The sequence below is a fragment of the Limanda limanda genome, chromosome 9 (genome assembly GCF_963576545.1).
Source record: "Limanda limanda chromosome 9, fLimLim1.1, whole genome shotgun sequence".
In the NCBI taxonomy this organism is placed as follows: Eukaryota; Metazoa; Chordata; class Actinopteri; order Pleuronectiformes; family Pleuronectidae; genus Limanda; species Limanda limanda.
Window position 1 is genome coordinate 5,648,781 of NC_083644.1, and position 14,128 is coordinate 5,662,908.

The window sequence follows — 14,128 nt, forward strand, 5'->3', positions numbered from 1 at the left end:
GTTAAGATATTTGTCAAGATGAGGGTGGAAGTCTCAATTCCAGCAACACAGAGAACCCTAACATATAGAAGCATTGCTTTATGGAACAAGCACTCCTGTTTATCATCATTCATACACAAGTGAAATGTTCTTCCTCTCAGGACTGGACTTGATTTGGTCGTACTTACTGTTTCTGACACTGGCAGAAACAGTAAGTACGACATGCGCTGCTACTGTCTGAGCTCCACCTTATTGTTTGGTGTCTGTTAGCGCATGGCCTGGAGCCAATCAGCATTCTCTGTGATTGGGGAGTAAAGATATTTGGGTCTTTTTGGGGTTAGAGACGATGCAGAAGAATGTGACTTAAAGCATTGTCAGCCGCTGCATGTCTTTCACTTTAATCCACCATCAGACCTCCTGCCTGCTTCAGCATGGTCCTGTCATCCCTCCCTCCACTGCATGAACACACAGATGAATGAGTGGGAATCTTCCCGTGCTTCATTTTGATTGCTCCCCTGGAACTCACGATCCAGTATTGTACAGTTGTGTCATGCAGGGACTGTTTTTGGGCTTTTGGATCCTGATTTAAGAGGCGCTGTTCTGACTCTGACGTCCTGCATCTGCATTCGTCCCAAATCCGAGCACCTGACCATCAGTTAGTGGACTCATACAACCACAGTCTGAGTCTGGCATGTTAAAGGGACATCAGTCGCATGGTGCAGCCCATCAAACCCCCCCCCCCCTTCCTGTATCTATAGCATGGTCCATCTTCTTGAAGTGTGCCGTACGCCCTCAGACTTGGTTTTACCTCTTGAGGAAACCCTACCTGGCTCAGAGTTGTTCCCCTGCATGGTTTCAACTGACTGACAGAAGAAGTCTGCTAGCAGCACTGCAGCTGCATGACCGACTCCACGTGTCGGGGGGGGACAGCAGCATGACGCCGTCCCATTACAAACATGACAGACAGCTGGGTTGTTATCGCAGCTATTTTGGAATGATGCCTTGCAGAGGTTGTCCTGTCGTAGTAGACGTCACAAAAAACAACCTACAAGTGAAATGGTTCCAACACTGAGCTGTCTCTGGTGACGACCTCAATCATTCCTTGATCTTGGACAGCGTCTTGACAAACATGTTTTTTAAGAGTTGTAATTTTGCACGTACTCAATTGTCCAAGATCATGTGAATGAACCTTGTGCGATACTTTTTATGATTCTGAAGCACTGGCTTAGATATGCTAGCACAAAAGAGAATTATTACATCTATTGTTTACAGTGGTTTAGTTTTCACTTAGTTGCCAGTTTATATCCTTGTAAATCTTACCTTCAACCTGACTCAACTTTATGGTCATTTTATTTGTAGTTTGATGTTGTTTATTATCCGTTTTCATCAAAGTGATGATTCATTCTAACCATATGATCATAAAATCTTAGTTTATTTTATATTAGTTTATATTATCTTGGAAACATGTTTTTCAGACCATATTTTTGTTTCCCTTGACCTTTGACTGATCAGCTCCTAAAGTACGTCATTGGGAGATATCCTCCCATGTTATACATATATATATATTAATTACATAATATTCATAAACATAAAGAAACAAACAAATTCCTAAAACAGTTTCAACAAAAACTAAACATTATAACCATTGTGAACCATTTATTCCAGCCCTAGTTCAACCTAATAATCTGGCAACTAAGTTTATATTTCAAACTATCAATAATATACATGCAGATCCCACAAAGTATTTGAGCAGAAACAAGCTGTGGACTTGCATATCTAAGGAACCTGTTGCATTACAGAAGCAAAACAAAACACTTAATGCAAAAGAGATGGTATTTCAGATCATTAATTTATTTGTTGAATCAGTGGAAGTACACAAGATGCTCTTACTGGCTTCAAATGGTGTTTTAATGCAAATTATTCAAGTCTGTTGCTGATTTCCAGTATCATTCGGTCCTTTGTTTCTAAATTAGATTAGAGGGAATTAATCACAGAAGAACCCAGAAGACTCTCCTGGGTTTCCTGTTGTTCATCTACTTTGTGGCTCTGATAGATTCAGCAGCAGCTTGATTGGTTCGGACGCTAATAGATTTGCTTTTATCTGCAATAGACGGAACCGTTTCCCCGGAGACCGTTGGGATGTCTGCAGCTTCTTTCTGCTCAGTGGTTATGACAGCTATTTCTGAGCTTACTGGAATGACTGGGACTACGTTTAATGGACACCAATATTCACTACTGACCTTATTCTCAATAAGACGTTATTTTGATTATGATGCTTCTGAGTTATGAGTTTAGAAAATGCTGTTTTCATGGCACTGTCCTAGTCAGACTAACTTCTAATTCTGGTTTATATCTAAATATCGGTGTCCATGTAAACGTGTCTACTGACAGACTGATAATCACTTGTTTACTAGCGAGTGATTATTTACTAGTAAATAAGCAGCACTGAAAAAGCATATCCACCTTAACTATGATTGTTAAGTCTTGTGTTGAGTCCTGAAAAAAATATGTTTCTTCAAGCAAATCCAAGGTAATGAGATGATTTCAAACCCATATCAAATGAATGAATATGAGACTAAAGTGGATATTTTTTTGCAGTGTGATTTGGTTCGTCACTAGGCTGGTTTTACTGGTTTTACTGGTTTTGTTGCTTCTCCAATGCCACCCACAGTGCTCCTGATGGTTGCGATGTGTAACCAGCCAGCAGGGCTCACTGTCAGCATCTTGTGTCCCTCAGATGGAAGAGGGTGAGGGTTCAGTCGGCCCAGAATATGACCCTGTTAAAGTCCAGCGGAGCCCAGGGGAGGACAATCGGCACCTGCTAGCTGCTTATCCTCCCCCTGCTGCCCCCGGCCCAGACCCCTGCTGCCCCTAGGTAGTACCATACCTGTGTTTCACTGCCATCGCCCCTCCTCCTCGTGATGTCACTGCCCCAGCAATATGGCCTCAACCTCATAGGCTCTGTTAAAACAACCTGCATCCCCCCCCCATGGCTGAATGCCCCAGTATTTCATATGTGAAAAATAGAATTCCTGTACGTCTCTGTCAAGCTTCACCTCCTGTTTGAATGAAACAACCATTTTCCCCACATGATCACGATCAACTCCATCCATCTTTTCCTTTGCATGGAGAATCTAATCCTTACCCAGACATGTGTCACCCCTTACCAACCATGATCCCCCCCCAATCCTTTCCCTATAACCTCTTACTGCTCAGATACATATTCAGGTGTTAAAAAGGGAGAATGTTGTTTGCATGAGTTCATTGTCTTCACCGTGCTTCTGTTCATCCATATTGATGCTGGAATGATGTTTCATTCATTCAAAGGCTTGTGAGTATTTGACATCTCATGAAATCCTTTTTTTTATTTCAAGTATGATTTATAACTTGATTTCTATACGTTCCTTTATTTTTCTTTTAATCTTTTTTTATCACAAAATTAACTCAGAGTCTGAACAGAAGCTTCCGTCTGTTGCTGTGTGAGCTTTAATCAGCCTTTAGTTGTGTGTTAATTAAAATGAAAGTGAATATGAGTTGTAGCCGAACTCTGGAGCTCCTATAATAAATCAGCCAGGGAACGATGTCAGCTCCACAGCTTTCACTGAGGCCTTGCTCCTCAGTTTATGGCAAAACCGTTAGTTCTGACATCTGTTTCTTGGAAAACTTCACTGTGCAAGAGAACTGTAATCATCAGTCAGTCATGGTTTGGCAATTTGTCACAAACATTTCAGTGGTGAAGTGGCTCATTCAGTAGATTCTTCTCTCTTGCACGGCCACTGAAAACTGCAGAATGTGAACCCTGTTGACCTCTGTGTTGACTGACTGATGCTTAGAGTGTCATTAGAGTTAAAACCTACATTTATCTCCCACGTGGTTTCACCAACATAAAAACACAGAGGACACTTCAACAACAGATGAACATCAGTCTAGGAAACATAACAATCTGGGCACGGTTGTGGTTTTTCTGTGGTTCGCAGTTGGGTTGTGTTTGGAGTAATCAAGTTTTCTCTCCTTGCTATGGCCAAGTTTAAGTGGTGAATCTTGTGGTGCAGTAATAAGAATACATAGACAGACAGATATTTTCAGACGCCTGACACTGCCAGCGCTATTCATTTTCAGTTTGGTCCCGTCAGGGTTTTCCGGTTGCAGGCCAGGAAAACAATCGTTTGGTTTCATGCCAACGGCGTCTCAGATTTCTGCTGCAGAGAAAAGTAAAAACAGCAACGTCACAAGCAAAAGCAACTGTCTCACATTCTGCCACCCAACATCAGAGGAGGCTCCATCACTTGATAAACTATGAACCGTTAGAAATGGTTGACGACAAAAGCACATTTTATAATATCTGATATATAGTGTAGTGTAAAAACTGGAGGTTTTAAAACTTGACAGAGTCCAAACTTTTCATTCAGTCTCACAGAAATGCAGAGAGAATTATAAAGTCTGCTGCTCTGCAAGTTTTGATCTTGAGAAATCAATGATGCCTATAATTGATTATTGCATAACAGTACAAATTGAAGGTGATTTATGGGTCACTAGATTTACTCTGAGGTTAATCTGTTATTGTGCTGTCCTGTCCTGATCAGGATCCAGACTACATGAGTGTTTCCTGGCTCTGTCTCCTCTTCGTCTCCTCTTCGTCTCTCTGCTCTTCATTTTCTCCTCTCCCTCACTCCAAGTCGCTCTCTCTCCAGTGCTGACTCAGCACGGCAGCGCCACCTGATCTCTCACTTTTCTAGGCACCAACTTCATTCAGCTCTGTCTGCCAGGGCCTCTCTCTTTTCTTTCCACTGCTTTCCAACTTATACAATATTACAGACAGTACTTTGCATTGGTTTTCACATATTATGAAATCGAGACGATCTGGATATATGATGACGACACCGTCTTATTTCTTATTAAACAGTAATTAAACAGAAGCAGGTTGAATATCCTTATATCTGTGTCCCAGGACATGAAGTTATACAATTTCTGCGAAGATTAAATTATTAAGTGTCACATAAAACCTAATAAAATACCATTTTGATGGAAAGGTAGTAAAGGAAAAAAAGAGCTGGGCTGTTATCGCTGCTGATGAATGTGATCGGCTGGCCTGGGATCAGGGTTAGTTCAGTTTATGCTGCAGGTTATGTATTGGACGCAGAGTGAGTGATCCATCAGAGACGTGACAGGCAAAAATAATTGCAACAGAGAGACGGTCCATCTTTAAAGCAGAACTCAGAAGTCAGTTAATAATACTAAGCAGGTACAACCCGACCCACTGCAGGGAAATCACACTCTTTACTTATGGAATTATATGGCAACAGTGGGAGTTGTTTTTCCTTCACGGTCTTTGTTTTGAAACCTGAGGTAAAAACTCTCAGTGAGAAAAGGAAAGCGGTTTTGTTATTGATTTGTTTATTGGTTTTATGATTTATGTATTGATTTGCAACACGTGTCACCTCGTTGTGTAGCATGTTTGAAATGTTTTCTCTGTTCATCATTGTTGTTGTGACAGCATGTGATTCGTCATCCTGCCGTCCCGTCCCCCCCCCATCATCATCCTGTCAGAATGTGACTGTGTTGGTATTCACTTCTCCTCTTTGTCACTTCTCCCTCTTTCCTTCTCTTCTGCTTCTCATCAATCTTTCCTCTGTCCTCTCTCTCTCTTTCAACCTTCTCCACCTTCTCTCAGTCTCTATCAGCCCCAGCGCAGACCCTCAGCTGTGTGGAGTCCCTGTGCTGCTACCAACACGGGCAGAGCGGCTGCTCCCGCCTGGCCCGCTTCCTGGAGCACATGACAGGCCAGTGCCCGGCCGGTGAGAACCACTGCCCGACCTCCAGCAGCAGCAACAGGTGGGCAGGGCTGGGACGACTTCTCACAATGATTAGGAAACCTGACCAACCGCCACCTCCTCGCGGTTTCAAAAATTTGGACAGCAGTGCAGAGTGCTGTAGCCCTTAACGTGGCCACAACTCAACTGTAAGTTTCTCTCGTTCCGATTTGTGTTTGGGTGGGCACACGTGTGGGGGGTGGAACTGGGTTTCAAATGGGCCTGGACACTGGTGCAAGGGTTGTTTGGGACTTTGGGGAATCAGCTGATGGAGGAGGATCGAGTCAAGATGAACTGTATCATCGGTTTCTTATTTCCATCAATGTCCATGCTGGGACAGTTTGATTAGCCCGACAGAATCGTGTGTGCTGAGAGGAATATCAGTAACCAAAACTATAGAGACCAATAATATAGATTTATATGCCCATGCCGTCTACGTAGCATGCCGATGTGGATGTTTGGCAGGAAAAGCCTTGGACACTGCGGGTCCCGATCATTTCATTGAGGCCAATAGAACAGAGACATAAAAGCAACCATAAGTAGAGCCCGACCAATACTTCTAATATCAATCAGCCGATAATATTTATATCATCCTATGAGGTCCAAAACTCAGTGGATATGTTCTATTGGTCAATTTGTAGCCGAGCCTTTGGTTTGTGCTTTATCGTTTCTGTTAATCTGTGCCAGGGCAGGAGACAACAAATAGAAACTTTACTTTGGAATTTAGCATTTTTTCTATATTTTTTATTTATGTTTTTTCAGCATTTGCCCCTGCCCAAATATTTCATGTGGGACATATCTGTCATAGGCTTATATCGGCCGATTGGACATATCTGTCGGGCTCTACTCAACAGGCTTCTATTCCACTACAGTATGTAACCTGTCTTGTCTGTGCTGCCCCTACATTAGGGCGAGTCTGTCTATTAACCATGTGTCTTTGTTCTTATCGTCTATGATCTGTCTTCCTGTTTCTGTTCAACACATCCGTGAAATCGAAGTTTTGCCTGATTTCAAGGAAAACTGTGTAATCTGTAATGCACTTTAGCAGATGACAGCCTCGTCTATATGTCGATTATTAATCTGAGCTTTAGGTTGACTTCCATATTGTGCTGCAAGTCTTCTTTACTACTTGAGATGGAGCCAGACTTTGGTTAGCTACTGGAATCGTATCTGATCCAAACACCAAATGTGGGTGTTCACATCTCTACTCTTATATCCTGTGTTTGAAGGGATATAAAGTGCTTTATATCAAGTGGGAGTTGGTTGTGACTCAGCTTTTAAGCTGCACTCAGCTATTTTAGCATTTTGGGAGCCAAAGCCAGTGAGAGGTAAATACAATAAAACACGATGTCTGTTTCCTGAACAAAGTGAACTCTTAGTGGCTGCAGATAATATCCCTCCTCTGCTGCAGCACAACTTTGTGATAAAGGATGAGAAAACATCAACAACTTCATTTTCTTCATTGATTTATCTTCTTTTTTTCCCCAATGAAATATATTTTTGCCGAGTGCAGCTTTAAAGTCGAGTGCACCGAGTTCACAGCTTCTGCTCCGTCGGCAGTTTCTGTGTTATTGCGTCTTTTTTTTTTTACCTGAATCCCAGAGTGCGGAGGTCATTGATTAATTGACCTGATCGGCCCCTTTCTGCTGAGCAATCAATACCCCCCCCAACCCCCCCACCCCCACCCCCAAAACAGCTTTGGGACACTTGCTATTGATCAGATCGATAATGAAGATGTAGCATTCTTTGGGTGTGAGTGTTTTGCAGTGGACCTGAGGGTGTGTGTGTGTGAGTGTGTTAAGGCTCTGACAGCTTGCATCCCCCCCCCGCCCGCCCCTCTGGACTGCAACCTGCCACCTCCTGCGGTGGAGCACACGCCTGTGTCATCGCGGTCAGTCGGCTCGGAGGGACACAGCTGCACCAGTAATCTCATCGCTCAGACGTGTAATTGTGACTGACTGTAATTTTGCCAGAGTCACTGAGCTGCAGCTCAAATAATAAACCTCTTACGCTTCATCTGATCGCGACCAATTACATTATTCCATCTGTCGAGTTATACTCCCAGAGGGATAAATACAAACATTAGTAAAATGCTTCCCCTCTCATATACCTGTGTTCCTCATCACCCTCTTCTTCACCTTCTTCTTCACACTCTGGGTTTCAGTAAAGAAAGCATAAATCCACAAAGAGCGATTAGTGAGACTCCCACGTTTGGCCTTAACGCTAGGAACCTGCCACAGGGGTGAGGGAATGTATCCACCCAGTCCTATATAACACGCTTAGAGACTGGAAGGGACATGTAGCAAGCGCATTAGCAACTTATATAGAACATAAAGAATTAATCAGATATTTATTCAAAGCCCGACTGTAGCTGGCTGCTTGACCTGGTCTGTTGTTGTAGCGTTGAATGCTGGCTACGGCTGAACTGTGTCGTGGATGGGAGGAGTCAGAGATGTTTTTTTAAATATTACTTCCCACGTGTGTTTGTCACATTCCAGAAGCTGAGTCTCCAAACAAATCCAATTGTCCTTTGACGTGCTTCAATTTGCAGGAATACATCCACAGAAACTCTGAATAATTCAACAACTGTTAAAACTCTTTCATGATTATTTAATCAACAAACTTAATGTCGGCTTCAAAGCCAGTTTGTTGTTTTGTAATAGAATCAGTGAATGATGAAGACTCAGCTCCTGTCAGACATCTCTCGCTCCTCCTCCTCCTCCTCCTCCTCCTCTTCCTCATTAAACAAGGGGACCACATCCTGAACCAGAGAGGCTGCTGGGAAGTGCAGTATCTGAGGGTTTTTTGCTACTTCATGTATCTATTCGTCTTTTTCTACTGGATCCCGAAGCCTTATACGTGCTTCTGAGAAGAGGCCAACTCTGAGGGCATGCTTGTTTTATAACCCGGGGTGTGTAGCGCCCCCTACAGGCTGCAAAACAAGGATGCCCAGACTATGTCTTGTTGCATGGGGGCTGCTGTTGCCTTTGGTATTTTATACACAATGTAAACCTGTCTGTATATGTGCCCCCTCGCACACACTCGTCTGTTTTCTGTCCCCTCTGTCTCTCCGTGTCCTTGTCCCTTTGTGTCTGGAATCTGCATAATGTTGCTCGACCTTCCACATTAATTCTTCCTGTGCTCTGAATGTCCTCTGTGAGCGCCGTCTTGTCAGAAACCTTCCTGTCCCGTCCTGTTCTTTTCTTTTCTTGTCTTGGGTTCACGTTCCCACCGGCTCGTCTCAGAAGGGTCTCGGCTCTAACGTCCTCGTTGTTCTGTCTCAACCCGCGGAGCGAAGACGGTTTTTAGCACCGAGATGTTTTCCCGTTTGACCTCGTCGCTGGTCGCTCGTCATGACGCAGCATGTGAGAGACAAGGCGCCTCCGGTCAAACCTCCTTCTGAGTCATCAGCCTGTTTCCATGTTCACCAGGTTTTAAAACGGTTGTCTTCATCTCACGGAGCGGCTTAAGGTCGTGGGAATTATTCAGAGCAGGTCGACACACACACACACACACACACACACACACACACACACACACACACACACACACACACACACACACACACACCCAGTGTCCTCATGCAGCCGTGTGAAGATCAGTTGTGATGTTTGAACTCACAGATGTTGAACCTCAGTCTCTTGGCTGCTTTGAGGAAGAAGCTCTGATCCTCGGCTCTGGGTCACGTTTGATGCCGTGAAGGTTTCGGCTGTCGTGACCTTTCACAGAAGATTCTCACCGTGGAGAAGCTGCGACTCTCCTGATTCGTCCATGTTGGGATTTCCTGGCCTAGTTTGACGTTAGACTGTTAGTTTGAGCGTTTTATAAAAAAAGACGACATCGTGCACCAGTCTGGATTTGTCTCTGTCGGACGTTCCAAGTAGAGACCCAGTTTGCTAAGCTAACAGAAGAGTGTCCCTTTTATTACGAGGGCTGTGTCATGTAGATCATAGAGTCTATTCTATATATACGTAGGTTTAATGCTGTGGAAGAAGATTGTACAGTCAGAGCATAAACATATATTTTTCTTGAGATTTTTAAACCGCCGGCTGTACTTTGCGATTTTATATTTGAGCAGAAAATCGAAATCTTCCCCTGGTCATCTTGAGAGCAGAAGATTCATTGTGTGTGATGCTTGTTAATCATGATTTATTTTCTCTTTGTGGTGATTGTGTTGACTTCATGTTCACGGGTAACGAAGCTCGAGTCTCTCCTCATCTGCTCAAACCTCAGAATCAAACCAGAGACATCAACAGTATTTTATATATTGGCCTCAAGTAACTTTTCATAGTAATGAGAACAGAAAACACTTTCAACACACAAAATGTTTTAAATCTTTGTTTCTCTGAAACAACTTAATTAAATAAGCAACAATTCAAGTTCTGAATGAAATTTCTTTTATTATGATTTACTCGGGACTAAAAGGTTTTAGCCTCCGACTCCGTCTGGTTCTGATGAATCTGGTTTAGTGAGTAAATGAGAAGAGACTTTAGATTCTCATCACTAACGACATCCCACTCATCACTAACTCTTCACTCCTCCACCTCTCACTCTGCTCCTTCAGCCTGGTTGTGATGATTGTTAACACAAAACTCTGGACGTCTCACACACACACACACACACAGACACACACACACTCTGCGTCAGTGTCCTAACCCTCGGTCCCTGCTGCCTGTTTCCAGGTCTTGGGGCGACACGGAGAACTTCTACTCTAACGATCGCAGCATCCTGACGCTGTCGCCCATCGAGGCGTCTCACTGCTGACGCCCAGAGGCCACTGACTGTATTGCACACAGCCGGGGGGGAAGCACCGCTCCCCTGCCGCCATTTTAACCAACACACTTCAACTCAAAAACTCAATTCAGCAAGTTGCAAAGCGAACTTGACAAGAGAGCTGCTGCATCGTTTGGAGCCAAAGGACGTTTCCTGATATGTGTTCATCTGTGGACGAGAATCATCCGAACAGATCTGAGTCTCTCCTGCCGACAGAGGATCTGAGTCCTGGAGACTAATCTGAGATCTCATTCAACAGAAAAACGGTTTAAATAGAGATCTGTGAGTCTTATATTGAACCAATCAGCTCTCGTGAAGATATTTTTTCATTTTCAACGCAGTTTCCAAACCGTGTTTTACTTGAAACTGGAATTAAAATGACCCAGTGAGACACGGGATGGAGATTCCTGAGATTCGGACCTGGACTGAACCATCTGACCCAGCTGGTTTGTGTGTGTGGGGGGGGGGGTTGTCAGCGCCGGACTGAGGCGGTTTGACCGACACCGGCCAGGATCCCACACGTAGCACCGGGAGCTGGCAGCTGGAGTCACAGCATAAAAACCTTTTTGAGCTTTTGGCGAAACCCGCTGCCCCTTCTCTTCCTGTTCAGACTGAAAGGGAAAGACCTGCCCCCCCCCCCATGCAGTCCTGTAGCATCCAGAGCTTTCTGCTGAGGCAGCGGTATTCTCTCCATACTGTGGGCGGAGCTTCACCTCCACCGTGCAACCAAAGACCGAAGGATTCTGTAGTTTATCAGAGAAGAAAGTGTGTATTTTTTTGTGCCTGATTGTACAGAAGCTTCCTGTTGTTGTTGTTACCAAGACGATTATTATTATTATTGTTCGTGCTGCTTCTCTCGTCTCGACTGTTCAGGCGCCCGACCCCCCCCCGGCGGCGCCTGTTTTAAAAAAGCCATACGTTTTCAAGAAGGTTGTATTCTTGGTAGATTGTTGAAGGAGCTGCAGACGGGAGCTGTTTCTGATTCTGTGCTTTCTGTTGTTGTTGTTCCCCTGAATGCCTTTTCTCATTCAGCCTGGTCGGAGGAAGCATCTCAGCATTTAGACTCATGACGTCAAGGAAATTCTTTTTTAAGGTTTTAAAAGCAAAAAATTGACCCAATCAGGTTTGAGAACATCAACCTGCCCCCCCCGAGCACCCGATCGATGGGATAATGGTTCCATTTGGATCCCAGCCAGACGAGAATGGCTTTAATGTCGAGATGCTTTTTCCGAACCACGTTGCCCCAGACAGCAGAATGTGTCCGTCTTCTCAGAGACGGATTTATCAGATAAATGACTCGACAGGAGATGAACAGAGGAAGCAGAGCGTCTTTGCACAAGTTTCATATCAACTCACTTCATCATCTCACCCGTCATCATTCAAATCATCCGAGTCATGTTTCCGCTCTTACGTTCTCGTCATGTTCTCCCCCAATGCTCGTTGATGAAGTGCGTGTTGGTGTGTGTGTGTTTGTGTGTTCCTCTGGATGGAAGGAGGTGTGGTACTCGGCTTTGTGAAATTAGGAAAAATCCCACATCAAGTTGAAGTTTGAGGAGAATCCAGAAGGCGACAGAAGCGAGATTCGATATCGGAACCTCACAAGACAACCGTTTTAAACCTGACGTGATGAACCACACAACTTGCCTCGGCTCACACAGGGAACACACACATGGAACACACACAGGGAACACACACAGGGAACACACACAGTCGCAGCTTGAAGAAGTTTTCTTTGTCCGGTTCTGAATCTGACTCGTTCACGTCCTTCTTTTCTTTTCAGTACGGTACAAACGTGACAATTAAAGTGTCTATTTATTATTGCAGTACATTATTTTCCTGTGTTTGTGTTGAACTTTTCTTACATATCAATAAATCGATAGCTTCTGTAAAACGCAGCGACTCCTCCCCCCGTCTACGCTCTGAACCAGGAAGTTAAAAGTTACAGTTCTTGAGTGACTCCACAGATTCTGATCGTCAAACTGTTCCTGTTTCAATGTCAACACAGGAAATATCTTCTTTATTTTCTTTTGAACCATTTGACCTCATATTTGATATTTAACGTGTTAAACACTCCGATAGCTTCTTATTTTTGTAAAAGGATCCTTGTTATCGATCCCCCCCCCGGGAGTAAAAACTTGAAATGCATCATCTGTGACCTCCGTTAGTTTGAGTGTTTTTGTCTCGAGGCTGCAGAATCTGATCTGTGCACAAACACCTGCAGTGTCTGAGCAGCTCTGACGCCACCTTGTGGTCATCTGCGGAAGCCCAAAGTGTTTCAATCTAAAGTAAGATGACATCATCACATCAGTGAAAGTATTGATAACAATAAACATGACAAACTGAAGTTACATGTTCAAAATGAATCAATACGACAAACTACATGAGGCTTAATACATGATGACAAAATCATATCAAACAATTAGAATGTTTACTTTTCCCTTCAGTGAAAGTTAAAGATGCAGATTTGACAGAAACTTAGAGGAATTATTCTCATGTTGTGGAGAAAATATGGAAAAACTGAGTAAAACTTGAAATAGAAAGTTGAGACAAAAACAAAACCTCGTTGGAGAAGGTACATTTTAAAATCTATAGAATTACTTCTTGGTTTAATAATAATTTTGAACACTTTGGGTTTGAAGGTTGTTGTTTTTTTTTGTTCAAACTTTTATGTCCTGTCACATTTCTTCACATATCAAATGTTATTGGAGACAGAATTGTACTTCTGTGATTTGTTTTGATGCAGTTTTAGCAGGAATCTGATGTTAAATCTGTTCTTGAACTCGGACGTGAACCAAACTCTCTCAGCTGAGCAGTTTGGTTCGATGCCTCCAGGTTATTTCTCGAAGCAGGAGATGACTCAGCCTCATAATGTGAAAAAAGAAAGAACATTTCATATTTTATCACCAGATGAAGTTCATGTAGTCCATCAAAACCCCCGTCAGAGTTTAATTGGATCTTATTTAAGACTCAGAGCCGTAAAATCCTGGCTCCAGTCGAGGTTTTGAGTTTTCCTGCTTGTTGGAAATTAGTAAAAAGACTAAAATCAGCTGTCGGTCGTCTTTGTTCTCTGCTTCAGAAACATACAAATGAAAATGAAGACTTCTCCTCTGGGTTTAACTGCAGATGTAACATCACGTTCCAGTCACGTTGGGTTCACAGGGTTTTGTTATTATTATAAAATGTTCATGGTTCAAGTGAAATCTTCCTGAAGCTGCTTCAGCCTCAGCTTCTCCTCACAGAGCGGAATCAGATTCTGCTTTTCTCGATGGAAAACAGGAAAGTGAATGAAAGTGTCCAGCGATCTGGTTTCTGAACGTCCTGTGACTCAGCATCAGGCAGCCAGACTGGAGGATCATCTCCCCCCCCCTCATCAGTAAATCAGGCTTCAGCTGAGGATTCATTCTTCATCACTCTTCTGTTGACTGATGTCCGGCTCCTCCTCCTCTTCCTCCTCTGTCCATAAATCTGTCTTATAGTTGATGTTTATGAAGATGCGACTCTATTTACGAAATAAACACATTTTTAAGAAACGACTCTGGCGTGAGACTTTGTTTAATTTAGATATT

General features: G+C 43.4%; 1 protein-coding gene across 2 annotated transcripts in view; it reads left to right on the forward strand.

The window, feature by feature from the left end:
• Positions 1–11,021, forward strand: part of atp11b (ATPase phospholipid transporting 11B) — a 38,776-nt gene extending 27,755 nt beyond the window's left edge. The window contains exons 29-30 of one of the 2 annotated variants that reach the window (XM_061078298.1): positions 5,651–5,811; positions 10,472–11,021. In XM_061078298.1, the coding sequence (XP_060934281.1) occupies positions 5,651–5,811; positions 10,472–10,553 (243 nt within the window). In that variant the 3' untranslated portion in view covers positions 10,554–11,021. Of the gene's footprint in view, positions 1–5,650; positions 5,939–10,471 lie in introns of both variants that reach the window. The other variant, XM_061078297.1, reaches the window with a different exon arrangement.
• Positions 11,022–14,128: the final 3,107 nt, after the last annotated feature.